General features: G+C 38.3%; 1 protein-coding gene across 1 annotated transcript in view; it reads left to right on the top strand.

Moving 5' to 3' along the window:
• The first annotated feature begins 2,242 nt into the window (after positions 1-2,242).
• The window catches only part of chrna7 (cholinergic receptor, nicotinic alpha 7), a 64,738-nt gene continuing 40,241 nt past the window's right edge, over positions 2,243-26,739 (top strand). The window contains exons 1-2 of the mRNA XM_002937671.4: positions 2,243-2,712; positions 2,977-3,122. Of these exons, the coding sequence (XP_002937717.2) occupies positions 2,658-2,712; positions 2,977-3,122 (201 nt within the window). The 5' untranslated portion in view covers positions 2,243-2,657. The remainder of the gene's footprint in view (positions 2,713-2,976; positions 3,123-26,739) is intronic.

Raw genomic sequence — 26,739 nt, 5'->3', positions numbered from 1 at the left:
TTAATTGCATTACTTGGGAGCATCTGTTTAAATACCTAGCAAATAAGCTTTCTCTTCTTTCAGACATCAATACCAATTCAATGGTCCAGCAATTCACTGTCCTAAACAAGCACTTTTAGCTAATTGCACTGTTGTTTTTGCAAAAGATTGAATGTATGCTAATTCAGAAGTTCTGATACTGTGATCAGCCTCTCTTTTTACACTCCAACATCCCGTCATACTTCATTATGATGTTACGGATACTTAAAAATATTATCACCCAAGAAAAAACTAAATATTGTTACTTTTATACAACTTTCTGCTTCTGCTGAGAACCTTTCTGTCCACTGTTAGTGTGGTATCAGCACTACAACCTTAACAAACATACAGACCATTGCAATTGAATTTAAAGACACTGTTCACAAGAACTTACACTCTTGAGACAATAGTGGGACAGATGGGAGAGTAGGTCAGTATTACTGTAGGCTATTAAGTAAAAGGTGATATGCAACCAAACTTTCAGAAATTGTCATTTCCTTGGGTAACGATAGTGGGAGAGCTAAGTAGCAGTGGCATGCCCATTTATGATATCCTACATGGAAATGCCTTGGAATGTTAGTATTGTGATAGGCTAAGTATATATGGAAATGATTCATATTTAGTCTCAGATCCCTTTAAAAGAGGAAAAGAAGGATGTCAGTCCAGAGTTTCAATGCACACATTTGTCATACTGAAACAGTTTAAGCTCCTCTGGGGGGTGGTAGTTGGTGCACTAATGATAACTACCAGCCTAGTGACTCAACTGTATAGATTGAGAATGAAGGTGATCTCCAATACTCCAATACTATAAGCCACCTTACTGTTAGTAACCTGTGAGTAATAAAACCCACTAATGTTGTCCAGGTTAGTAACCAATAGCAACCAATTATATGCTTGATTACTAAAAACTACCTTTTTGTTAAATGTTATGGGTTACTGCACCAGAGCAAACTCAGAAGGGTTCATTTACATCCACAGACGCAATGGGCAACTTGCATTCCTCTTTTCCCAGCAGTGAGTTGCCTTCAAAAGCACTGTAAAGTTGTGATCAGCACGGATCAGTCCTTTCTGCTGTCCATTCCGAGTCGAGCACTGTTGCAGTTATTGCTCACAGTGCTGTACAATCCCTGACCAAGTGGTCGTTTCAAGGTGTCAATAGCCGCAGCACACTTGAGGCTAAGGAATCAGTTGCAGATGTCCTTTGCATGCCGAACACTGGAAAACAATGCCATGCAGATTGCCAAAAATATTTGAGTTCGATTTGTAATGAAACGCATGCACACTTGTGTCCATTTTGAAGACTCAGAAGATGCAGTTGCATTGGACACATCTCAGTTGAGCCAGATGCAGTGCAATAGCATCTGATTTAACCTGCATTGCGCCCACAATTGTGCATGAATTCTGGGAGACACTGGTGCATTGTGGGGAAAACATGGTTTTGTGTTCAAAATTGCCTCAAGGCACCTGGGTAAGTTCAGTTTCCCATTTATTATGAGCTGGTGTTTCAATGTTCCACCAGTGTCCAGATCACTGCATAGCAAGCTCCCAAAAGGAAGGAACACTTGGCAACACAGATATGCAAGGCGCATAGCCACCTTTACTAAAGCAGAGCATTACTTTCTCAGCGACTCAGTAATCTTTCATACTTGTTTTGCCCAGTTTTTATTTTTTGTTGCTGTTCTACTATAGTACGCTAGAAGGGCATGTCAACATAGTATTGCAGAACATAAGGAAATAGAAAAATATCAATGAGTATATATTTTTTATTTCGCCTCCTAAAAATATCAGAATGCAGTTAAAGGGAGTATGGAAAAGAAAATGTTAAATCTTAATCCTATCCACAGGGTTGATAGAACCTCTCTGCCCTCTGTTACAATATCCTATAAACACACCATATATAGAAGTTCAAGTAGTTAAACCCAAAAGCTTGCAATCAAGAGAGACAATTGGGACAAACTGGAACAAGGGGAAAAATACAGTATTGTGTAATGTGTACTCATATATATATATAAAAAATATATGCATTCATTTTTCCATCAGTCAACTGCCCCAAAAATCATAATAAATTTAAGTGTAAGGAGAAAGGTAGTTCAGGAAAAGAAGAGGTTAAATCTTGAGCCAGAGGGATAAAAGAAAATGAAGCAGTGCTGCCCCTACTCCACCTCCCTGGAAGCTAGTATAAATCCCATGAGCACAGCACATACAGTAGAATGAAAGGGGGATCACCAGTCTTTGGCTCACGTGGAGCAGAGCTGGAAGGAGCCGTCACATCACAGCTGCAGCCAGGGCTGAGCTTGCCTTTCTACATGGGACTGCAATCAGCAACATCAGTATGAAGCTCTTGGGGTTTTCCCTTGGAAAAGAAAACCCCCACGTCTAGCCTATAACCTGTAAGATGTCAGCCTCGGTCCCCGGGTCTGTGATCCCCAGCAGCACTTTATATTAGCTGTCACTCTCCACTGACTCACCATAACCCAGCCTGCCTGACTGGTATACAGCTAGCAAGCTGCTTGGATTGCACAGAAAGCTACTGATCAGCCAGCTGCTCGATCTGTGTTTATTTCTGCTGGATCATAAACTTTTTTCCTTTATTCTGCCGGTCATTTTACAGATATTTTTTTTCCCTTTGATCTCCTGCGATGGGACGTGGAGAGTTCACTGTGTGGATGATTATAGCAGTCTGCTTTATGAATGGTAAATTGATTTCAGCACTACCTTGCTTTCCACCCTTATTAAATGGAGATTTATTGCAATTAAATAGAGGTTCATCATTCCACCCAGATCATAACAATTAGATTCAACTCCTGCTCTTATTATTATATCCTATAAAAAGGACAGAGGTATTATTATTATTAATGTAGTACAGAATGCAGTTATACAGATGAATGCATGCTTGGGAATAAGGGAAATAACGTTCTGTGTAACAAATTGCTCTTCCATTGTATTTGTGTTACTAAGCTAAAGTGTCCCTGCAAGGAGAGTACCAGAGGAAGCTGTACAAGGAATTGATGAAAAATTACAACCCATTGGAAAGACCAGTGTTGAATGACTCCCACCCTCTTACTGTCTACTTTGGGATGAGCCTTATGCAGATTATGGATGTGGTAAATATTCATGAAGCTTGTATTTATTTGCAGTGTCTCAGTATTATGCAGTCTGATTTTTTGGGGAAGCTTGAACTTGGGGTGCATTACTGTGGCTCTGACTTCTGTAACTTGATGTGAAAGTAACATTCCATTTTTAGAATCTTGAAGAAGGGATAATAAGGATGTGCATACATGCACAGGGCAATTATATCTAACTTTATCCCTATAATATGGGCAGGTTTGATGTTGTCATTGTGGTGGTCAACGCAGGGGTAACTGTCATGTACCTGTGCATAATGAAATCACACAGAACTGCACAAATAGCAATATGACTGTGGGAAAAATTAGCTGGCCACAACCATTTTACCTCTAAGGTAGAGAACTATGAAATACATTGCTGCTTTATACATACATGTTAATGATAACAATAATAAACTGCTTCACCAGTCAGGGGGTCAAGCAGGTGAGTAGGGATAATAGCCTCTGGAAAGGGTTTGTAGCTTGGGATAGCAGATAAAAAGGGATGAGACAGTACATGTGTCAGTGACTGTGTCTGTGGGATAGCAGGTATAGTTGGGAGATGTATCAGTGGGGACAAAATCCTGTGGGAAGGGACTGTGTCTGTGGGATAGCAGGTATAGTTGAGTGAGGTATTAGTGGGGACAAAAACCTGTGGGAAGGGACTGTAGCTGTGGGATAGCAGGTATGGTAGGGAGAGATGGTACATGTATCTCTAATGACAATAACCTATGGGAAGGGACTGTAGCTGTGGGATAGCGGGTATAGTAGGTTGAGGTATCAGTGGGGACAATAACCTGTAGGAAGGGACTGTAGCTGTGGGATAGCAGGTATGGTAGGGAGAGATGGTACATGTATCTATAATGACAATAAGCTGTAGGAAGGGGCTGTAGCTGTGGGATAGCGGGTATAGTAGGTTGAGGTATCAGTGGGGACAATAACCTGTAGGAAGGGACTGTTGCTGTGGGATAGCGGGTATAGTAGGTTGAGGTATCAGTGGGGACAATAACCTGTAGGAAGGGACTGTTGCTGTGGGATAGCGGGTATAGTAGGTTGAGGTATCAGTGGGGACAATAACCTGTAGGAAGGGTCTGTAGCTGTAGGATAGCGGGTATAGTAGGTTGAGGTATCAGTGGGGATAATAACCTGTAGGAAGGGACTGTTGCTGTGGGATAGCGGGTATAGTAGGTTGAGGTATCAGTGGGGACAATAACCTGTAGGAAGGGACTGTTGCTGTGGGATAGCGGGTATAGTAGGTTGAGGTATCAGTGGGGACAATAACCTGTAGGAAGGGACTGTAGCTGTGGGATAGCAGGTATAGTAGGGAGAGATGGTACACGTATCTCTAATGACAATAAGCTGTAGGAAGGGACTGTGGCTAAGAGCTAAAACATATATAGAATGTTGGTGCTAGCAGAAACAATAGCCTCTTGGAAAGGAATGTGGGTTAGCAGGTACAGAGGGTTGTGAGCAGTGTGCATAAGAGTCTCTATGGAGAGACAGTGGCTGTTAGACAGCAAGTAGAGTAAGTTGAGATTTAGCCATTAGCAGTTGGGACAATTGCCTCTGGCCTGGGACTATAGGTACTGTACAGCGGGTGAGCAATACTTTACACCTTCAGCTTTGCAGAAGGTCCCGCTATTATTCTATGTAACCCTAAACATGTCTAAAAATTAGAGAGTTAAGCTAATATAAAAACATTTTCTGCTTATTGGTGAGGAAGGCATGGCTTTTTATTTGCATCCTGCACCCACCAGTGTATTATACATGTGTGTTTGTTTCTATGATATTATGTGGTGATATGTATAAACATTAAGTACAGTATAGAATATAGATGATTTGCTATTACAGAGCTGTAGTAATGCATTCCCTTAATTTGCTTTCTAGTTTACTAGAAAAATAAAAAGGGGCTCTCCATATAGGTTAGAGGTAGGAGGCCACAGGAGTATTTCTATAGTACAGGCATTCATAACACTCTTCAGCAGCACTCCAACCGCAACTGAGCCAAAGCTCCTAATAACTCCTTTCATTTCTATGATTTAGTTAGATTTATGGTACAGTTATAATGTGTAGTCACATGATCTAGTAATCTTAACTTACTGAAAATGTTATAAAGCCCTAAAACTAAACCAGAATGCATCTCAGATTAGTCATTAATAATACTGGCAGTGCAATGAGCTTTTGGCGACGTTGTTTAGTACAAGTATGAATTTATTACACTTAAATGATGACCTAGTGCATCTACTGCATGGTCTGTATTTTGCTTTAAATGGCTTTCATTCTCAAAGAACTAAGCATACAGAGCCAGAGGGTTAATTCTATCTTGGTATTGTATTCTTTCCCAGAGTAAATGTATTGTTTCTGATTACAAAGAGAATTATTGCTTGGTTTTATATCAAATATAAACATAGAGGGGCTTATTCATAACCATAAGCGACTTGCATTAAATCAATGTAATTTCAGTCACAAGAGGGTAAAAGTGAATTAACAATGTAATTGTAATTTGGATTGTTAATTGGATCTACCCGTCAGAGTTCTTTGTGAAATTATACTAGACAAGTACCAAAATCTATTTACAGTTGTATTAGAAATGCTAGCTTGAGCACACTACTAAAAATAAACAGGAAAAATATATATAAAAAAGTATGACTCTTAGGGGCTGATTTACTAACCCACGAATCCGACCCGAATTGGAAAAGTTCCGACTTGAAAACGAACATTTTGCGACTTTTTCGTATGTTTTGCGATTTTTTCGGATTCTGTATGAATTTTTCGTTACCAATACGATTTTTGCGTAAAAACGCGAGTTTTTCGTATCCATTACGAAAGTTGCGTAAAAAGTTGCGCATTTTTCGTAGCGTTAAAACTTACACGAAAAGTTGCGCATTTTTTTTCGCAAAACATACGAAAAAATCGCAAAGTACCGATCATTACGAAAAAAACGCAATCGGACTCCATTCGACCCGTTCGTGGGTAAGTAAATCAGCCCCTTAGGCTTGTAATTGGATTTAAGTTTCAATGGACACTAAGAAAATATTAGAACTGCCTGAAGCTAATGGAAAGAGGCAGGTTTTGGGAAAGATCAGTATAAATGTTTATATCATTACCTGAGTAAAAAAAATGTTTATATTATTACTATATTGAAATGCTCCTTGTCCAGTCACTAGTAATGAGCTGATTTCCCCTGTACCAAACATGAGGGATAGATAGGCTTTGTATATAATTGCAGAGCTTTAAAATTGTTTTCATGGCTGCAGAATGCTCCTACAGAATTACAGATTTAGTGAGCCAGAGAAAGTGATGAAGAAAAGCAACAAATCCGAGTCTAAGTATGAATGTCTCAGCAGTAATGGTCATACATGTAGTGAGGCAGCTACTGAACTCAGCTGCTGATCTGTGTCCCAAATGCCTGTAGAAGAGCTTACACTTATTTCCATTTCCAGGTATGCACAGTGAGAAATTAACAATTAACAAGTAGAGCTAAACACACAAAAAAAGTAAAAAAAAAGTTTTATGCAATACAAGAATTTCTACTGCATTAATAGTATTTATTCATATAGCACCATTGTGCTCCACAGTCCTCAATAATCTCATGGGTACAAAGTGCAAGACAGGACAAGTACAACACTAAAACAACAAAATGCTTATAATGTATCACATTTGTATCAAACTGGCAACTATGATATAAAACAACATAACAGATGGCTATGTACAAATTAAAGATGAGGATTCTTTGGTTCTTCTGAGAGTTTCTAACAGTGGCCATACATTGGCCAACTATTTAGGGTATCTAAATCTAGTGAAGTGCGCTAAAATACCAACAGCACCAAACGTGCAAAGTTACAAAATATTTTATTGTATATCTGTGTACACACAATCTGTCAATTCAAAAGCCCAGATCAAAACCCAGATCAAATATTAATTGCAGTCATTGCCTGATTTGTTCAGGAGTAATGGAGGCAGTAACAATAGCTGAACACATTTCGCGTGCTAGATGGCATGCTTCCTCAGGAGAAAGTAACGCAATTCAGGACCCACAGGCTATAAATAGGCACCCCTGTTCCCCCCCCTTATGTCTATGTTACGATATTCTGCATGTATGAAATTCATCACATATAGGGGAATGGTTTATAGTGCAAGCCCTCCACTCAAGACTTAGATTAGGGCATCCCATCCCGCATACACCATTATCTGCTTGAAAATATTTTTGTATCCAAAAACTGCAAGTATAATACTCCAGATATGGAGCCCAGAACGTGGACATCCCAGTTGGAGAGAAGTTTTATTCTAGGTAAAGTGATTTCTTTATGAGCAAGCATATGTGTCTGGAATTTGTAAATGAGGTTGACCTATCGGACCCCATATTCAATATCAGTTTAATTTTAAAGTTATATTTTAAAATATCAACAACCACTGTTGATATTGGCATGGGATCTATTATCTGGAATGCTTGGGACCTGGGGTTTTCAGGGTAATTCTGAAATGTAGAGCACCATGCATTAAGGTGTCTTACAGCATTTAAACATTAAAAAACTCAGTAGGGTTGTTTTGCCAGTAGCATTACTTTATCCTAGTTTAACTAAGATCAAGTAAAAGTTAGTTTTCAGATAACAGATCCTATATCTGTATGAAACCAAAGTAACAAGAAACAAGAGCAAACCCTAAAAGGGCATTTTTTGGAATGGTAGATGAAAACTGCATGTAATAAAATCATTCTTGTTATTACTGTAAGTATTAAAACTGATTAACATAATGCCCAAAGGTGCCTGACCCACAGCTGCTTAAACCTAGGGAACATTTTGCGCATATAAAACATAATCATTCTTACACATAGAACACAAGGGATTGTTGCTTTTGGACCAAATAATAACTTTTCTGCATTTGTTGTTGAAAAATGTTACAAAGTGCCTCCGAGTTCCTAGTCACACTATAAAAAAACTTTTAAGGTCAATCTATTTATGATGAATATTGGTACATTTATATCTATACAATGGACTGTTATATATAAATGTTACATGACTGTAATATATTTTATGGACTCATATATGGTATGCTTTACAGAAGCGTAAAATGGTAAATTTACTATAGCCTTGATAACTCGTGTTCAATGTGTGAAGTGGTAAATGCAACTTCATGAGACAGCTCGGGCTGTAATGCCGCACAGTCATGGTTTTATAAGGAACTGGATATCTTGTCACCAATGATAAACTGCCAAGGTGTTGTCCTGAATATAATTTTCACTGCCACGGAAGGTTTGATGCGGTCTAGAACAAACATAAGTAAGACCGCCCTGCTTGAGGCAAGGTCCTTCTGAGGACAGCAAAAGTCATTTATTCCTGACTAAGATTTTATGAGATTATTTGGGAATTTCGATCTCCTCTCGTTGTGTTCAGGTGGGGACTTGTGATCCCTGCAGCTGGAAACTGGAAACATATAAAGGGATGTCACAGTAGCAAAGCTTATTTCAACAAGTAGAACTAAAAGGGTCAAGTCAAACTGGATACTGGTTAGAAAATGACTACCTAAACAACACAGAATTACAAATGTATGTATGTATATCTTTATTTATAAAGTGCTACTTATGTACGCAGCGCTGTACAGTAGAACAATACATTAATACAACATGGGGTAATTAAAATAATTGATAAATACAAAGTATGATAATAAATACAAATAAATACAAGGTACAGTTGCAATACATTGAGAATCAAAAAGACAAGGACATGGAGGTCCCTGCCCTGTAGGGTTTAAAATCTAAATAGGAAAGTAACTTACAGACACAAATAGGAGAATATTAGTGCTACAGGTTACAAAATGTGCTTAAGCGACTTGTTTTACAATGCTATAATGCTCAACGCCTGGTGAGCAAGGAATAATTTGTGACCCCTTATGACATTACTTGCACCTTGCACTGATAAGATAAGAGAAAATCATTAGTAGTTGAATCCAGTAGAATGTATTGTCCTATTTCTCCAGAACCATTTCAAGAACCAATATAAACATGTCAGTCGATGTGACGTTATATAAGGAGATATTTATGAAAGGGAGAAATGGCAGAATCTACAGAATTTTCTTTGAAAATCTTTGACTTTTATGGAGAATTGGCACTTGACCTTTTCAGTAAATATACCCCATGATAATACTTTCTGTATGCATGGAAGGAAACAGGTTGTATGACACAGAAAGGCATACTGTATATAGAAATACTGTATGTATAAATATATTATATATTTTTCTTTAAATGGGTTGAGTTCAAATAGGTTCTTTCAAATTAATTGTCAGTTTAGTAATGGAAATTTTGACAAAGCAGTAAAACGTTACTAAAATCCCATTATGTAAGAGCATTTTATGGCATTTGACAAAATTATTAATGGATGGCAAATTATTGTTGATTACGTTTATTATGCACAATGAAATTTTTTCATACTTTGATAGTAAATAATTGTATTTTGCCAGGTCTGAGCTAGGGAACAAACTCAAGTATGTTTTGATCAAAAAGTCAGTGACAAAGATCTTTACAAAAACAGGGTATAATGAGAAAAATGTGATGAAGTCATTTGGAAATCTGCACTCTTTAACCAATTATAACTTTAAGTAATTTCTCTAATTTAATGTTTTTTAAATAGGGACCCTAAATATCCTACATACTCTGCATCGTGTTATGTGTAATTGCAGGAGCAATAAGGGGCATTAACTTGTCATTGCAAAACACATAATCCTAGTATGGTGCAATCTCCACTTTGCGGCTTGCAACAGATTGAATGTCTTGAGCATAGCAAAGAGAAAATATCTGACCAGAGCTAATGAACCTTGTACTTTGTGCCTGCATAAGCTCCTGCTCCTAGATAATGCCCAAAGCAGGGCAGTGCAAGGGGACGCCATGCTTCCTATACCCTGCTTTGCCATTATGTGTTGTTGCCATGTTCCAAATCCAAGTATAACTTTATTTTTGACCTGCAACTGCAATTGCTGCATGAACTGATACCATTCATGGAATCTGTTTGGAGGTGGCAATAGCTCCAAGGTTTCTGCCGTTGGGTACATTTTGAAACAATTAGGCTTAGTGCAACTGCCCCTGGTTGAAGCAATAATAGTGGAATTATGGTGAAACTGCATTCTGGGAAAAAAACATGAAGATTAGCATCCACAATTGCACTCTGAACTTCAACTTGAGCATTTCAAGGGGAAAGGTTTAAAGTGCAATAAACTCTGTTCTTTTTCAGTCAACATACTGTTCATTGGGGTTCAGCAAGGTCATGTGATGAGTTGACTTTTTCTTTTAATAAGGGAAATAATTATTTGTTGGTTTGAGCAAAATTGTTTTTCTCTTAAAATACAAGTATAGAATTCAGTAAATTCAGTTTTTACAATAGTGCGTCCAAAAGCATTGATTTCTCAATACAAGCACCTGATTTATATACTTATTGAAAGCTAAGCATAGCGAAAAAGGCCTTATGTGCCTTATGCAAATCTGGGACAATTCTACTACTTGAAATGCAGCAGTGCCTGAGCAGTGCAGTTGCTTTTTGCAATAATGGTTCTGTGTTATGCTGCATCGGGATGCTTAATGTGTAATGTTAAAAACAACAAACAATTGTAAATCTAAGCACAGCAGAAATATGTAACACATATGTATTAGAAAGTATTCATTTTCTTATATAACGTGCAAATATGCTAAACAAAATGTTTGAAGGGGGATTGTCTATGCAGTTTTAATTTCAAAATCTCTCCTGCATTTTTATTTCACTTTGTTTAAAGGAGAGAACCCTGTTATACATATGAGGCAAAAGCATCACAAAATTGAGTTGGGTGGTAGAATTGATAATGGAAAATAAAAATGAAAACAAATTAAGGGAAAATAACCCCTGTATATGCAGTGTTTACAATTACATTATTGCCCTAATAATGTTCACTTTAAAGGCCCCCATACACGGGGAGATTATAGCTGCCGATATCGGTCCCTTGGACTAATTCGGCAGCTTATCGGCCCGTGTAGGGGCAGAACCGAGGGGCCTGGCCAACCGATATCTCACCTGAAATTGGCCAGATATCGATTGGCCAGGTTAGAAAATCCAGTCAGATCGGGGACCGCATCAGCGAGCCGATGCGGTCCCCGAACCGTCTGCCCCATTGCCACGTGTAGAATTCGATCGTTTGGCCCCAGGGTCAAACAATCGAATTTGCCCACATGCCTCCCCGATATCGCCCACCCGTAGGTGGGGATATCGGGTGAAGATCCGCTCGCTTGGCGACATGGGCAAGCAAGCGGATCTGCCCGTGTATGGCCAGCTTAAAGGGCAGCTATATCCTCAATCCAGCAGAATTGTGCTTTGTACCAAGTAAAACATTTGCTGCCATAGCATTATGATAAAAGAAAGCTCAGACAATTGTGCATAGAATGCAAAGTGCCTTTTATAGTATTTATATATACGTATTTATATATTTGCATAGTTATACTTATTTGTCCTCCCTATGTGCACTTTTGTACTCTGTAAAATTGTACAGCACTCCATATTCATCTAGTACATTATAAAAAAATGTTATACATGCATACCTTTGGGCAATCTGCCTGTGACACTGTGGCAAGGCTACATTTGCAGAGTCTGGGTAAATCAAGTAACTACAAAATAATGATATGAGTTTAGAAAGAAAGTTATTAACATACATAATCATGTTTAGAAATATAAATGTGTGTTGCAGTATTGTTTCCTCTGCAGCACAAAAATGAAATACCATTCATTCTACATCTGACTTACCGAGCTAATGGAGGCAGTCATATTATAATTAGATAGAAATGTACTACACAACGACAGGTCTCAGAGTAAATATATTTCCCATTTTAATGTGTTCAGTTGATAGAGTTTCCATAGACAGAAACGTCATACATAGCCAATTGTACTGGTGATGAACCAATCTGGTCTTCCCCAGATATATGGGGAATAAAATTTTCTCCTTAAATACCTATTTCACTGAGAGGGAATGGAGATCAATACAGAAAAGGAAACATTTGATTATTAGTAAAAATAGACTGTTTCTAAATAAAAATTGTGGATTTTATTGAAAATGATAATGAGAAAAATGTACTCTGTCAATCCTGAAGGGAGTGCTTATTAAGCAGAATAAACTGGACGAATAAACTGGAGAAATCTGAAGTGAAGCTTTTCCCACATAATTCCCCTGATTGGATGTCTGGCTCTTGGCCATATCATACATACTGGCATTGTGCCCTCCTCCTGTTACTGGCATTTTTAAGAAGAGACACCCCGGGTGAAGGGCATTTTAAGATGTTGTAGAAAATATTTAGGACTCCTACATTCTCCTAGAGCCATTGCTAATACCTAATAATAGCTAATACCTAATAATCTAAAGCAAAACACAATAGTCTGAGTTTGCACAGCCCCTGTCACATTTTTGTAAATCATCTTCATTATTTGAAATGTGTACTTATGAAGCTACAGACCAGGATCAGCACTGCTAAATCTCTCTCTTCTCTGCTCTCACCTCTCTGAGGGGATTTCCCAGTTGAGGTCTTGGCAGGCAGCCAACCCCCCCCCCCCCAAAAAAAAATACTGGGAATGCCTTCCCTCGCCATTTGATACTATTGGCGGGCAAGATTCAGCCAATCTAATGCAAGTTGGTGTTGGTGATCCCTTCTAAAGACAAGGGAGAAAGCAGAGGAGAGAGGGATTTAGCAATGCTGATCCTGGTGTGTAGCTTCAAATATAAACATTTTAAATAATAAAGATGAATTACAAAAATGTTTTTTTCTGATAGGGACTATTGTCTGAATATGAACATCCCCTTTAAAGTGCCCCTTGCAAGGATGCATTGCAAATCCATCTGTAAAAATTCTCAAAATAAATAAACAAATGTTTAGTAATGGGTTGCAAAAAGCCATCACATGTCCATCACTTTATGTGGAATGTTATGTTAATTTGAAGAGTATAAATCATGTTTTTAATTTCTAATGAACTCTTGATTTCAAAATTAGCATCCTTATAGTGTTGGAAATCTAATACTGATAGAAATCCAGTATGCCTTTTAAGTAAGTCTTTTTAAGGCTGAGAATTGCGGGAAATGAGAATGGATTGTCATGGGGATGAATCAGCAAGTCATGCTTTAGTACTGTAGTATGTAAAATGACTTTGTGGTATAGACCTTTTAGTAATGAAGTGTAATAAGTGTGTTTCGTTCCATCTTGTAAAAAGTCCAGACAACAAAGAACTGAACATAGTTATGTTGCATATAGAGCAGTTTGCCTTTTGCCTTTATGTAATATTAAATATATAGAAGGTGCATCATGAAATAGTACTAAATAGTATAATATTACTAAATATGTAGAAGTTGCATCATGAAATTGAACAGTTCAAAAGCTAAACACCATTCTCATATACTTTCCCATGAAGTGCAACAGGAGGGACTTAGCTCTGTTCATATGATGTGATCATACTAAGCAATGCTTTCTTCCTGTCAGAAATACAGTTGTCAGGGATTTATTTTTGGGAAAGGAGCCCGCGTTTGAGCGTGTGCTTTGCCTTTTATGCCTTGGCCCTGCTTCTTTGCACCTTGCTCTGTTGGAACAAATCTTTGCTCTTTGTTATTGCTAACAGTAATAACTATCTCTTTGTATTAAACATAGGTAATAAATTATGCAAACAGGATGAAAACTGTTTTTTATCCTTTAACCTATGTATGTTATATGTATAATATAGTTGTTAATTAACCATAACAATTTACAACCCTCCCTTTCTACATAATATACTATGGCCAGTAATAGTCTTGATGTTGTAAGTCCTTGTGATTGCTGATATTCATGCTGAGTGTGAGTGGGGTCGGAACATTGGTTTCCCTCCTGTCCCCTAATTTACACTCCGTTTAGACAGGCTTATCCTGTGAGAAATCCTGCCCCTGCTGCAAGTCCTGTTACTGCTCCTTTACTTGTGGCTGGGACAGTTGTAAATGTCCCCTCATGATATATACTCTGCATCGATAAACCTTTATAATGCATATTCTATTTCATCAGCTTGCTCATTTGAGTATGGAGAAAACAGGACTGCAGATACTTGGCAAATTAGAAATTAGAAATACTGACCTGAAGCCTGGTGATGAAACAAGCTCTATTATCCTACATAATCATGTCTGGGACCCCATGTTTGGCAAACAATTTCAGTAACCCTTGTATGACTGTAGAGTAGGATGGACATGGATGTGCACCTGCCTTACCTGGGATTTCCAGTGCTTTTGTCCTTTTTAGTAAAAGCTTTCATACTGACAGTTCAGAACCTCATGTAGGGCTTTGTAAACTTGAGTTTGATTAGTATTGGAACCTCTCACTCTGTTTTCCCAGAATTGGTATGATTTTGGCCACTTCCTTCAAATCCAGTGCAATACTTGTGCCAGTAATGGGCCAGAAGCAATATTCTTGTAGAGAAGGACTGGGGTTTGACATCCACATATAAATATCCAACATGGCTGGTACTTAAAATCAGGAGTCTTTATATGTAAACTTCTCATCTCCTTTCTGTGTAATCTGTATTCCCTGAAATTCCTTGAAATTCCCAATAAATCAGTAATGATATTAAAACTTTTACTCATGGAATTATTTTACTGCTTTCACAATGGCTAGCGGTTCCTTGCATAACTCTCTTTGTAGAGATAAGAGTCTGTGTATAGTAGACAACAAGTGCCTTATGACCACTGCTAATATTGTGACTTAAAAAAGTTTAATTACAACCATTTCGTTTTTACACGTTACTAGACTGAAGAATAATATTGGCCACATCAATACATATAGGGTAGCATTTATTGCTGTTCAGGGCTTGGTTTGACTAAAGAGAAAAGAGTTGTCAATTTATAATGTTATAAATTAATTTTAAGACATTTACTGTGGATTTAATTGTGTGCTTTATAACAAAGACACAAACTATCAATGAATTAAATGCATACAAATAGTACAGTGGATTATAAAACCACATTTTATAAAAGCTGTTTAAAGATGTTATTTTGTAGTTAACGGCCTGTTTCTGTTTTAATAAGAACATATCTCAAAAGGCTCTTTAAACTCAGTATTCATTAAAGCAACCAGGCTAGAAAATGTCCAACAAATCTTAGGTTATTACTTTAATGAAGGTTTCAGGGTTGTGGTTCATGTACAGTGGTTCTGCAGTAATAAAGAATAAACAATACTGCATTGCGTAGAGATAGTAAGTAAGGCTGTAAATGATCAGCCTGATTTTATTGCTTTTGAGATTGGCACTTGTCACATTTTGTCATCAGCATTCCAGACATGGGACTATAGCATTTGCTTCCTGCTAGGTGTTAGTGAAACTCTTCATGAAAATTAGGTTTCATTCACTCCACACAGTGGGATATAATTGGTCCAATTCCAGCAACAAATTGGATCCTGATGTATTTGGATATAAACCCAAAATGTGTGTTGCAATTTATCTCAGAGGCATTCGTTTTTCTTAGTTGCATGGTAGCAGGATGTATGTCTGAATTCCATGCAATTCCATAAAGATAAATGCAGATGTGATTTCCTGTAATACGCACATTCCCTAGGCCTACAGAATAGAAGCACAGCCTGTGAGGCAAATGCGGTGAGGAGACATTTTTCAAGACATACAATCAAGCTGGGAGTTGCCAGCCATTGAAAAATATCACCAGAACTTAATAGGTATGCTGTTGTCAACTTTATGACAATAAACTTGTGACTATAAATATTATAAGGGGCAGGACCCTTATTATTATTATTATGTAGGGACCCATAGGGTTAAGCTCCCTATGGTGTTATCCCCTATCTTTCCCTTATCTGTGCTGTAATAGGGCAGAGCCCTCTACACTCAGATTACAGTTCTTAGGCTACCCCCTATAGGTTTAGCCCAGGTTGACCACTCCCCTTGTGCAGACTATATAGTGTCTTGCACAAGGAAGTGTCTTCCTCTCTGGCTGCTGTTGTCTCAGGCTGCACGTCATCGAGCCTGGAGGCATAAAGCCCCAGTAAAGAGTAACACCTAATCCTTAAGTCGGGGACAGGGCCCCGTGAACGAGGTAAAGCCAGCACAGTTAGTCTATTTAATAGCTCCCTCTAGAAGTGGTGAGAACAGTCAGATTATCTAGCAAGGGCAGTTTAATAGCCCCAACCAGGAGTTGTAAAAGGGTTTAGTCCACCCCGGCTCTGTAGTCGTTCTTTAGGGACCGGTTTTATTAGACGCCAGGTACCAGTGTTAGGAGCTCTCCCCTGGACCACAGTCGGCCGGAACACTCCCTTCTGAAAGGTCTATATCTCAGGTGTCAACTAATCCTCTGTGCATCCTCCAAGTGGGTTATTCTGTGCCTAAGTGTCACCTTTGTACCTTCCATGGTGATCACATGTTCTATACTGCTGTGTCTGTGAGTATAACCCTGCTGCACTATTAAGTTGTGCCTGTATTCAAATAAACTTGTACTATAGTTCATGAGCAAGAACCTTTCTGGCGTCCATTATTCTATCTGCACCACACAAGCTCTTATCTAGTTGTAGTTCAACTACACCCTTAGCTCCATTAATACCTCCCATATAGCGGAGGCCCACTCCTGTGCATTAAGGTCGCATGTAACACATACTCTATACCTATCACTAGCCTGGGTTTTGCCATATCCTAGCCAAAAAAGTGTTACAATTATTATTATATAAGGGGCCAGCTGAATGAAATACATTGCAAATCACAATACTATAAGTTTGTGCCAACATGGTTTTATGCCTAACAGATCTTGCCATCTTGAGGTGAGCAGGGACCTCAATGCTGGAATGGCAGTGGATGTCATCTACTTAGACTTTGCTAAGCATTTGATACAGTACCTCACAGAAAGTTAAAAGATTAAATTGAGGAATATTGGCCTAGAACATAATATTTGTAATTGGATAGAGAACTGGCTGAAGGATAGAGTACAAAGAGTGGTGGTAAATGGAACATTTTCTAATTGGGCCAGTGTGGTTAGTGGAGTACCGCAGGGGTCAGTTCTTGGTCCTTTGCTTTTTAACTTGTTTATTAATGACCTGGAGGTGGGCATAGTACTGTTTCTGTTTTTGCTAATGATACTAAATACTTTGCAGAGCGATTTGAGAAAATTGGAAAACTGCTAAACTGCTAAATGGAAAATGAGGTTCAATGTTGGTAGAAATAATATAAACGCACGTTATATACTAAATGGTAGTGTGTTGGGGGTATCCTTAATTGAGAAGGATCTGGGGATTTTTGTAGATAACAAATTGTCTAATTCCAGGCAGTGTCATTCTGTGGCTACTAAAGCAAATAAAGTGCTGTCTTGTATAAAAAAGGGAATTGACTCAAGGGATGAAAACATAATTTTGCCCCTTTATAGGTCCCTGGTAAGGCCTCACCTTGAGTAGGCGGTGCAGTTTTGGGCTCCAGTCCTTAAAGGAACAGTAACACCAAAAAATGAAAGTGTATAAAAGTAATAACAATATAATGTACTGTTGCCCTGCATTGCTACAACTGGTGTGTTTGCCTCAGAAAGACTACTATAGTTTATATAAGTAAGCTGCTGTGTAGCCATGGGGGCAGCCATTCAAAGGAGAAAAGGCACAGGTTACTTAGCAGATAACAGATAAACCCCCATTATATGGGGCTTATCTACTAGTTATCTGCTATATAACCTGTGCCTTTTCTCCTTTTTTCCAGCTTGAATGGCTGCCCCCATGGCTACACATCAGCTTATTTATACAGTAGCTTTTCTGTAGCAAAAACACCCGTTTTTTGCAGAGCAACAGCACATTATATTTTAATTACTTTAAAACACTTTAATTTTTTGCTGTTACTGTTCCTTTAAGAAGGATATTAATGAGCTGGAGAGAGTGCAGAGATGGGCAACTAAACTGGTAAAGGGGATGGAAGATTTAAACTATAAGGTTGGGGTTGTTTTCTCTGGGAAAAAGGCGCTTGTAAGGGGACATGATTACTCTGTACAAGTACATTAGAGGGGATTATAGACAGATAGGGGAGGTTCTTTCTTCCCATAAAAATGATCAGCGCATCAGAGGCCACTCCTTTAGATTAGAGGAACAGTTTTTTCCCGTAGACAAAGAAACAAAGAGTTTTCACATGATAAACCATGAGATAAGTTTTGCTAAACTGAATTGCATCACAAATTGAATCTTGTCCATGAGTTTTCACTTGATAAACCTTTTCCTCACTGAATTGTCCCTTTGCATGCTATTTGTCATTGGGACAACAGACTGTCCATCTGGCTAACCTAACTACCTTTCACACCTAGAGCGAACTCACACCCAACTACTATCCACTTACTAGTCCTAAAGCAATCAGTCTCCCGCTTGGTATGGGCACAACGGTCTTCAGCCCTGCCTCAATTATCTTTTCAGGCAAAAAGATTAAGTGCCTGACTAGTGCACTCCCTTATATAGGCTTCTTTAGGGGAGGTCCCCTGCTGGATGAACCTAGCATTGCCCAACTATTTACATGACAAAACAAATCTTTATTTTACCTTCTTACAAGATTCTCTACATTATTATACTGTGCATGTTCCGAATGACAACTATCACTACGTAACTAACTACACAGTGCATCACAATGGTCCTAAAGAGGGGATTCCTGGGAAATCCTAGAAGACAGAGTTCTCAGAGGACTATTGCTCCTGGCATTAAGTCAATTTTTTTTGTGGATTAGATCATTCAGTTTTACTTATCAGCAACAAAATAAAAACAACTACAAAAACAACAATGAAAAAAAACAAAGATACTCTCTGATTAAACAGAAAAAGTATAATGCTGAAAGAGAAGAGCAATCCAAATACTATTAAGAATCTGATGACCAAGATCAATATTTATTTTGAAATATAGCTGTGAATTCAATTGCAATATAGTAACTCTTTGTCCAAGCTCTGAATATGATAAAAATCACCATTTTAGTAGGGAAGCTACTAGAAGCACAGTAGAGCTCTCCTTTTTAAAACCTCTTTGTGTCTGTTCTCCAGGGCTTCTGCATCCTCGAAAGACACCCTGTCCTATCAACATCAATCTGCATTTTGTTTAGAATATTTATTATAATTTTGAGAAAAAAAACAAGTCAGCGTAGCTCAATAGGGCATACGCCCCTGGGATGTCAAGTGACATATATCTGTCGCATTGGCTTTTGCATTCATATCATTTGATTCCTTGCTTCAAATCTCTCCCTACACAGGAGGCAACAAATAGCAGAGTGCACACTAATAGGGCCCGCAGTCCGGATGGGGAAAACAATAGTCTTTTTTTTTTTTTTAAATAATAGCCCCCTACAGTGCTAGCCTTCCTGCACCAGGAGGGAGCTCCCGGTTCGGACAGCCATGTTGTGGCACTCGAATGCTCATAACTAGTGAGTGCCACAACTCACTCATTATGCACGCTTGTCATATCTGGGTGGGTTGCTCCCTCCTGGTGTGGGCGGCCTTGTTCCAACGGGGACTGTTTTTATTAAAAAGATTTGCCTAGGGAGAAGATGTTGGAAAGGCAGCTCAAGCATTCATATATAAGGAGACTGCTCACATGATGAGTTTCTGGGAGGTATCTGGAGTAACAAAAACACATATTCTGTGCTGGAGTGGCAGGATTAAAAACACAGGCTATAAAAGAAGGATTTTTTTTTGAAACAACAATCTTCTACCATGATACTACATGATAAACAATTTCTACTGTCATTACAGGTGGATAGGTTATTTGAAGGTGTTCAGTATAAGGCTAAATATCAGAAAAGCAAATTTACCTAGCAAAAAACATATTATCAAAACACATATTGGAACAATACTGCCTCAGATAAACGTAGATATTAATAAATCTCAGTTTATAGTTCAGATAAAGGATGAAGTCTAAACTTGCTTAAACAAAATAGAATATGAAGATTAGATCAGAAAGTATAAAGATTGCAAAGGAAATAGCATCAATAAAGCAGCAAGAAAGCTACAAAAATATAAAATGAGTAATAAATTGGCAGACACAAGAGGGAAATAGCCCCAAAATATCATTCTGTATCTATATCTATAATGAATAGAAAAGGATTGGGAATGTTACCATTAGAAAAATATAAATGTTTTTGTTACAAATGCTATTATGAGAACAAATATTCTAAATAATCCCCCAGATACATAGACCAGTATCTGAAAGCTTGTATTGTTGCTGTACAGAATGCCCTGTGTAATTGTAGTTGTCCTTGGTTGACACAGACATTAGCCATTAGAACATTCAGACATAGTTAATGTCAACACAACTCTAGGGCCTGGCGGGGGATACCTTAAAAAAGGTTAGTTCATTTTTATCCAGGGGATTTTATTTAATCTAATTCTCATGTCTGTTAAGGTGCCAATGGTGCAAATTTGTTGCAATATCAATATTATATGCAATCTCACCGTACCAATTTTCTGTCAGTTCTATATCTGTAGTGGTAAAGTTATTTGCATGTTTCTGAAGAAGTCACTTTTATAGCGAGAATAACAATATATTAGAATCAGCATGGTTTATGCTACAGACTATATATGGAACTGAGTATGATAAAAGAGTTATTGCAGTAGATACGACCCCCTTAGATAAGTAATGCAGCCAATTGGATTGGCTCAAAATGGTAAAAATAAAACAATCTGAAAGCGTGTAATACTGCATTTCAAATAAACTAATACAGACGCTTCATTTTAAACAAATGAAAGAGCACTTCAGAATATCAATTTTTAATAGTGAGAAGTGATTTTTTTTACCAGGCATGGCTTTGCGGCAAAATTCTGCATTTTGCTATAGGCTCTAATCTTACATTTTGATAAATATGCCCCTTAATAGGGGTCCCTTTAAGAGTCAAGTAGGGAAGCAGGATTGTTCATGAGTATATATTTATAAAGTAAGTATTCAATGTAGTAATTGGTTTGTACTGCATCTTGCTATAGCTGCATTGAAGTTATACACATATACTGTATGGTATCAGTTTCAACCCTGGTGTGTGGCAGCATTGCTGGTTGCCATCAGTTACTGTATATCCTTTTTATATGATTATTATATGATTATATCCTTTTATGTGATTAACTCAAGAAATTGACTGTGGGGATCAGGTGTAACATTCTACTTTAACTTGCTGGATTAGATACAGTCTGGCACCAAATGATTTATGTTCCACTGCTAATTTGGCAGAGATTTTCTATGTTTTGACATATACAATAAAATAAAAAACTTAGAATTCCTTAATCTCTCAGTACAAATAATTTCCAGTTTGGCTTCCAGCTAAAATAAAGCTAAAGCAATGAATGTCATTTATTTCTTTAATGATGCGACTGTGACTTTTCTGACGCATTGCGCCTGCGACTTTTTTCACACAACGTGGCTTTTTTGACACAACTGAGACTTTTCCTCATTCAGCAAATTTTTGTCATGTCAAATTTTTTCAGCAGTTTTGTGAATAAATTGATCACACTAAAAAGAGAATGTGCATCTTTAGTAAATCAATAAATTGGTAAGAAAAATGTCAAAGATGGGTTGTTTCCTAGAGGGTTGTAAATTCCCACACTTTGTTGTGGTGGGTTGAGATCAAATTGCCTAGTATGGGATTGCAACACAATTCCGGATCTTGAATTAGCGCACTACTGTACACAAGGCCTATTATTATGCTCTTTACATTATACCCAAAGTGTTACTAGATATTACTGAACCCCACAGCAAATAAAATGTAAGGCCTTAAAACATTGGCAGGTTAACCTTTTCTTCCAAAATATATTGAAATTGTTCATTAATTGGGTTGTCTCTACACTCCCGGGTCTGCATTCTCTGTAATTTAAGGAGGAATAACATTTAACGTGAAGACACATGAAGACACATGGAGCTACTAGTAGCAACTACTTGGCATGGCTACAAAAATAGATAATGCTGACAGGCAAATCTGTACCATTATGCTTCGCCAAAAAAATTTGCAGAAAGCGATAATTCGCAAAATGCATTAAAGTCAATGGGCAAATAACAAATCCGGCTCTGCCTAGGGTCAAAGGTTTTCTGGTGGGCCCCTGGGTTCCCAGTCTAACACTGTCTATAGTAGACTTTTTAGATTTAAATCCCCTTTAAGAAACCTGAATATTAAACAACATTTTGCTCATCTTTAGTTTCAAGGCACTGAAGCAGAGTCTGCAGACACATCACACTTCCAGCAAAGTATTTTCAGCTCTGCTTGGAACAATGAAAAAATGGCATTCTCCATCAAAAATGAACTGGTGAAAAAAATATATCATATTAAGTGAAAAATCGATAATACTAGTCATTTAAATGCTAACATACTGTTTGCGGCCTATGTGCCTCTAATGGCCATTGTTACTGTTATTATGAACTATAAGGGGAAGTGACTGTCAGAAATGATGGCATTATAATTCTTTATAATTTGTTTGCTGCCTTTTCTATTATCTCTGATTTTTGGCTGCAGACTATGGAATTAATAACATGAAAAACCAGGAAATAATCAATGGATTTCTATTTAAGAATGATTAAATATTTTTATCATTTGCCTAGAGCCATTAATAACTTGTGATGTTTCACAAGTTGTTATATCTGAAAGAACATTTGAAAGTGCAGCATTTGAACTGTACTGAAGGAATCTCTCATTGTTATCATCAATAAGGGCTGTAGCAGACGGCGAGATTAGTCGCCTGCGACAAGGGAGGGCCAAACGATCGAATTAGCCTGCATTCTCCCAATATCGTCCACCCGTAGGTGGGGGATATCAGGAGAAGATCCGCTCGCTTGGCAACATCGCCAAACGAGCGGATCTTAAGGTGTATGGCCACCTTTACTCGTAACTTAGCGCATCTCATGCCATTTGCAAATGTTATCTAAATTGTAAAGAAGTAGCCTATAAAGCCACATTTGAAGCTTTCTGTGATATATTTAATTCCCAAGACTTACAATAAAGCAGCCATTTGTGATAACCACCTTATCTCTGAGTCTTGTTATATGAGATAAGGCTCTGGTAGGAAAAACTACCAACACCCTCAGAAACTACCAACCACATTTTACCGCTCCTTATGCAGGCATCTAATACAGGTATCGGACCCCTTATCCGGACACCCGTTATCCAGAGAGCTCCGAATTACGGAAAGCCCGTCTCCCATAGACTCCATTTTAATCAAATAATTCAGAATTTTAAAACTGATTTTGTTTTTCTCTGTAATAATAAAACAGTACCTTGTAATTGATCCCATCTAAGATATAAATAATCCTTATTGGATGCAAAACAATCTTATTGGGGTTAATTAATGTTATATTGATTTTTTAGCAGACAAAGTATGGAGATCCAAATTATGGAAAGACCCCTTATCCAGAATACCTTTGGTCCCGAGCATTCTGGATAACGGGTCCTATACCTGTAATAGTCCAGGACCTTTAGGACCCTGAACTAGGGTCATCCTCTTCTGACTACCCCTAGCTCTGACCCTGGAGTAAAAGATCAAGGTGTTATTAAATAAACCTCTGGCTAAAACTAGAGTAAAGGTTTTTGGAATATGATTTCAGTCTTTTAACCAAATGCAATATGATATTACAAATATTTTAATTATGTTTAAGTAGGGTTAGTAATAAGGCTTTTTGTGTTTCATGTCTTCAGTTTAATGAAAATGGAGAATGAAGAATTCATTACTGGGTTTGGAATTTAACAGAGCTTAAAAATATCATTTATTCAGACACAAATTAAGGGGAGAATATTCATGAAAACATTACTGAGACACTCAAATCAATGCAAAATATGTTTGCATGTGCATAATAATGGGCAGCCTTAATCTAACTGGCCAGCACAGATCAGAAGTAAAGTCATTTCATGCCTTAGGACTTTGTGGCTAACCAAACAGAAGCAGTTGAAAATCTCTCTTCTGAAATGCAAATATGTATTCAGTAGGTTAACACACTGTGTTAATCAAATGACCTGCTTAATGATTAATAGTTATTTTCAGTGACAAAGCCGCCTCTTCCCTCAGTATCACCATGCGGGGCCAGTGGAGTCACAGTATTTGAATGCTGATTGTTTGTAATTAAATGATGTTATGTGTTTATTACCCATATAGCAGTATTTGTTTATTTCCTGCTGTCAGGTAGAAAATAGAGCGTATTCTGTAGTATACAAACATTTTGGGATTTCGACGCCACTTCATATGTAATAAAAGGCACTAAAGCAGTAACATTTAGCAACCAATAAGATGTTTGCTTTTAAACAGTTGACCACTAAATGCTAGCTGCTAATTGGTTGCTAGTTATGGATGAATCTGTCTAAAAAATTGCAAAAGGGAGAAAAACTTGCAAAATATAGCTACCACGTGACTTTTTGTTGACACGCCCATGATATTTTTTTTATGTAACCGCAACTCCAAGTACCTTAAATTCAATGGGAGTTTTCTCTGCAAATTTTTTGTTGCAACAATTTTTTTTGCCACGTTTTTAGCAAAAAATTGCTAACGGTAAAATGTGGAACTTTGCAGCAAATCCATGCCTGCCAAAAAAATTCCCTCATCACTAATTGCTATGGGTTACTGCTCCTGGGCAAACTTAGTGCCTTTTATAGCATTTAGATATCAACACAACAAAGCTAAGTTTAGGGCAGGGTGCAAAGTACAAAAATGGCCACTATCTGCCATTTTCTGGAATTTTCACAGGTCTCTGCACTTCCGTCTATGATGAAACTTCTGTCTGATTTCTGCAGTGCTGTTTCCCCTTTTACACCCACCACATATCCCCTAACTTGCACGTTGCAGGCCATAATCTACCCTAACAATCAGGCCATGGTTTTAATTAGAGGGTGGAAGAAGAGTGGAGGAGTTTAGAAAAATAAGTAAGACAATAACAATAAAATTGTAGCCACCCAGAGCAATAGTTTTTTGGTTGCTGGAGTCAACAAATAATTAACAAACTATAAAGAAAAAGAAAAGCTCTTAAACTAGGACATCCTGTAACATATTTAAAGTTAACTCAGAGTACTGGCAAACTGTCTGTGAGTGCAGGTGTTGAAAATGGCAGTGGGTGTACCTGTAAGATTCATGAAAGCGGACAAGGATAGTATGACATTTGCAGGTATTATTTCAACCAATTTTCAAACATTTCCCCATCTTTTAGGCGATCGAAAAAGTGCATCATATAAAACAAAGAGAAATCAAAAACATTATAGCACCATAACAGGCATTTTATATAGACCCAATTCATTTTTATTATATTGGTGCACTGAACTTTTCTTGCAGGAACTCAGAGTGACTCCTTTTCCCATATATTCTGATATACAAACTCCATTTTTCTTTTTTCTCTATAAAGAAGCCAGAGTAGCTCATTGACATTTTCATATTCATGGTTATCTCCCAGCAGCTCCCAAAGTAAATTGTGTTTCCCTATCCACATGAACATCATTATTTGTTAAGCAGCTGTTAGACTGAAGGCTAATCCAGAATCACATCATTGTAACTGAAAATATCACAGATTTGTTTCTGCATGTTTCATGTTTAGAGCAATTTGTCTTTTTTTAAGTGCCAAGTACACGCTGTAATTCCTGGCTGTCACTGTGCATTTAAACCTATATGGAAAAAGTGAAATATGTTTCCTTCTGTGCCTCTCAGTTTGGGGGACAAATCTAAGCCTACTGTACATAAGAAATGGCTAACCTGCAGGACAGCTGCTTCTGAAAGATAATACAAATGCCTACAATATACAAAAATTCACATCTGCATTATAAAATAGCTTTATGCCTTAAAGCAGTGCTGTCCAACTGGCGGCCTGCGGACTGCATGCGGCCCGTGACCCCCCTCTGTGTGGCCCCCCACCTGTCTGGCTGCTGTGACTGCTTACCTTTGTGTAAGATTTAAATGGTATGAGTACTGAGATTAACTGGCCCCCTGCATGGTTTACACTTCAGATTCGGGCTGTAATCCCCCTGTATTGTTTAAACATGTAATCAACTGTACTGTTCACACCGTTTAATCTCTGCATTGTTCAGCGCCGGATTTGTAATCCGGGCACCCCGATAGGACCCCCATAGGTCATGCGCATTACGGTCTATGCACATTTACGACCCCCCCTGCCGCTTGCAGGGCGCATTTATACTCACATAGGGAGCAGTGGGGTGAGGTCCCCATTGCTCCGTATGGCAGCAAGTTTCAGAATTTCAGTGCGGCGGGGCAGCATGCCACCCCTAAATTGCTGCTGCCCTAGGCCCGGGCCTTTGTGGCCTCGCCACAGAGTATAGAGCATAGGACAGACAGAGTATGGCACAGAGGCAGGGTAGGGCAGGTAGAGTATGGCACACACAGGCAGGGTAGGGCAGGCAGAGTTTGGCACACACAGGCAGGGTAGGGCAGGCAGAGTATGGCACACACAGGCAGCATAAGGCAGGCAGAGTATGGCACACACAGGCAGCATAGGACAGGCAGAGTATGGCATACACGGGCAGCATATGGCAGGCAGAGTATGGCATACATGGGCAGCATAGGGCAGGCAGAGTATGGCACACACAGGCAGCATAGGGCAGGCAGAGTATTGCACACACAGGCAGCATAGGGCAGGCAGAGTATGGCACACGGGCAGCATAGGGCAGGCAGAGTATGGCATACACGGCAGCATAGGGCAGGCAGATTATGG

This window comes from Xenopus tropicalis, chromosome 3 (assembly GCF_000004195.4).
Source record: "Xenopus tropicalis strain Nigerian chromosome 3, UCB_Xtro_10.0, whole genome shotgun sequence".
Classification (NCBI taxonomy): domain Eukaryota; kingdom Metazoa; phylum Chordata; class Amphibia; order Anura; family Pipidae; genus Xenopus; species Xenopus tropicalis.
Note: the sequence above shows the minus strand (reverse complement) of the source record. Positions and strands in the feature narration are given on the sequence as shown.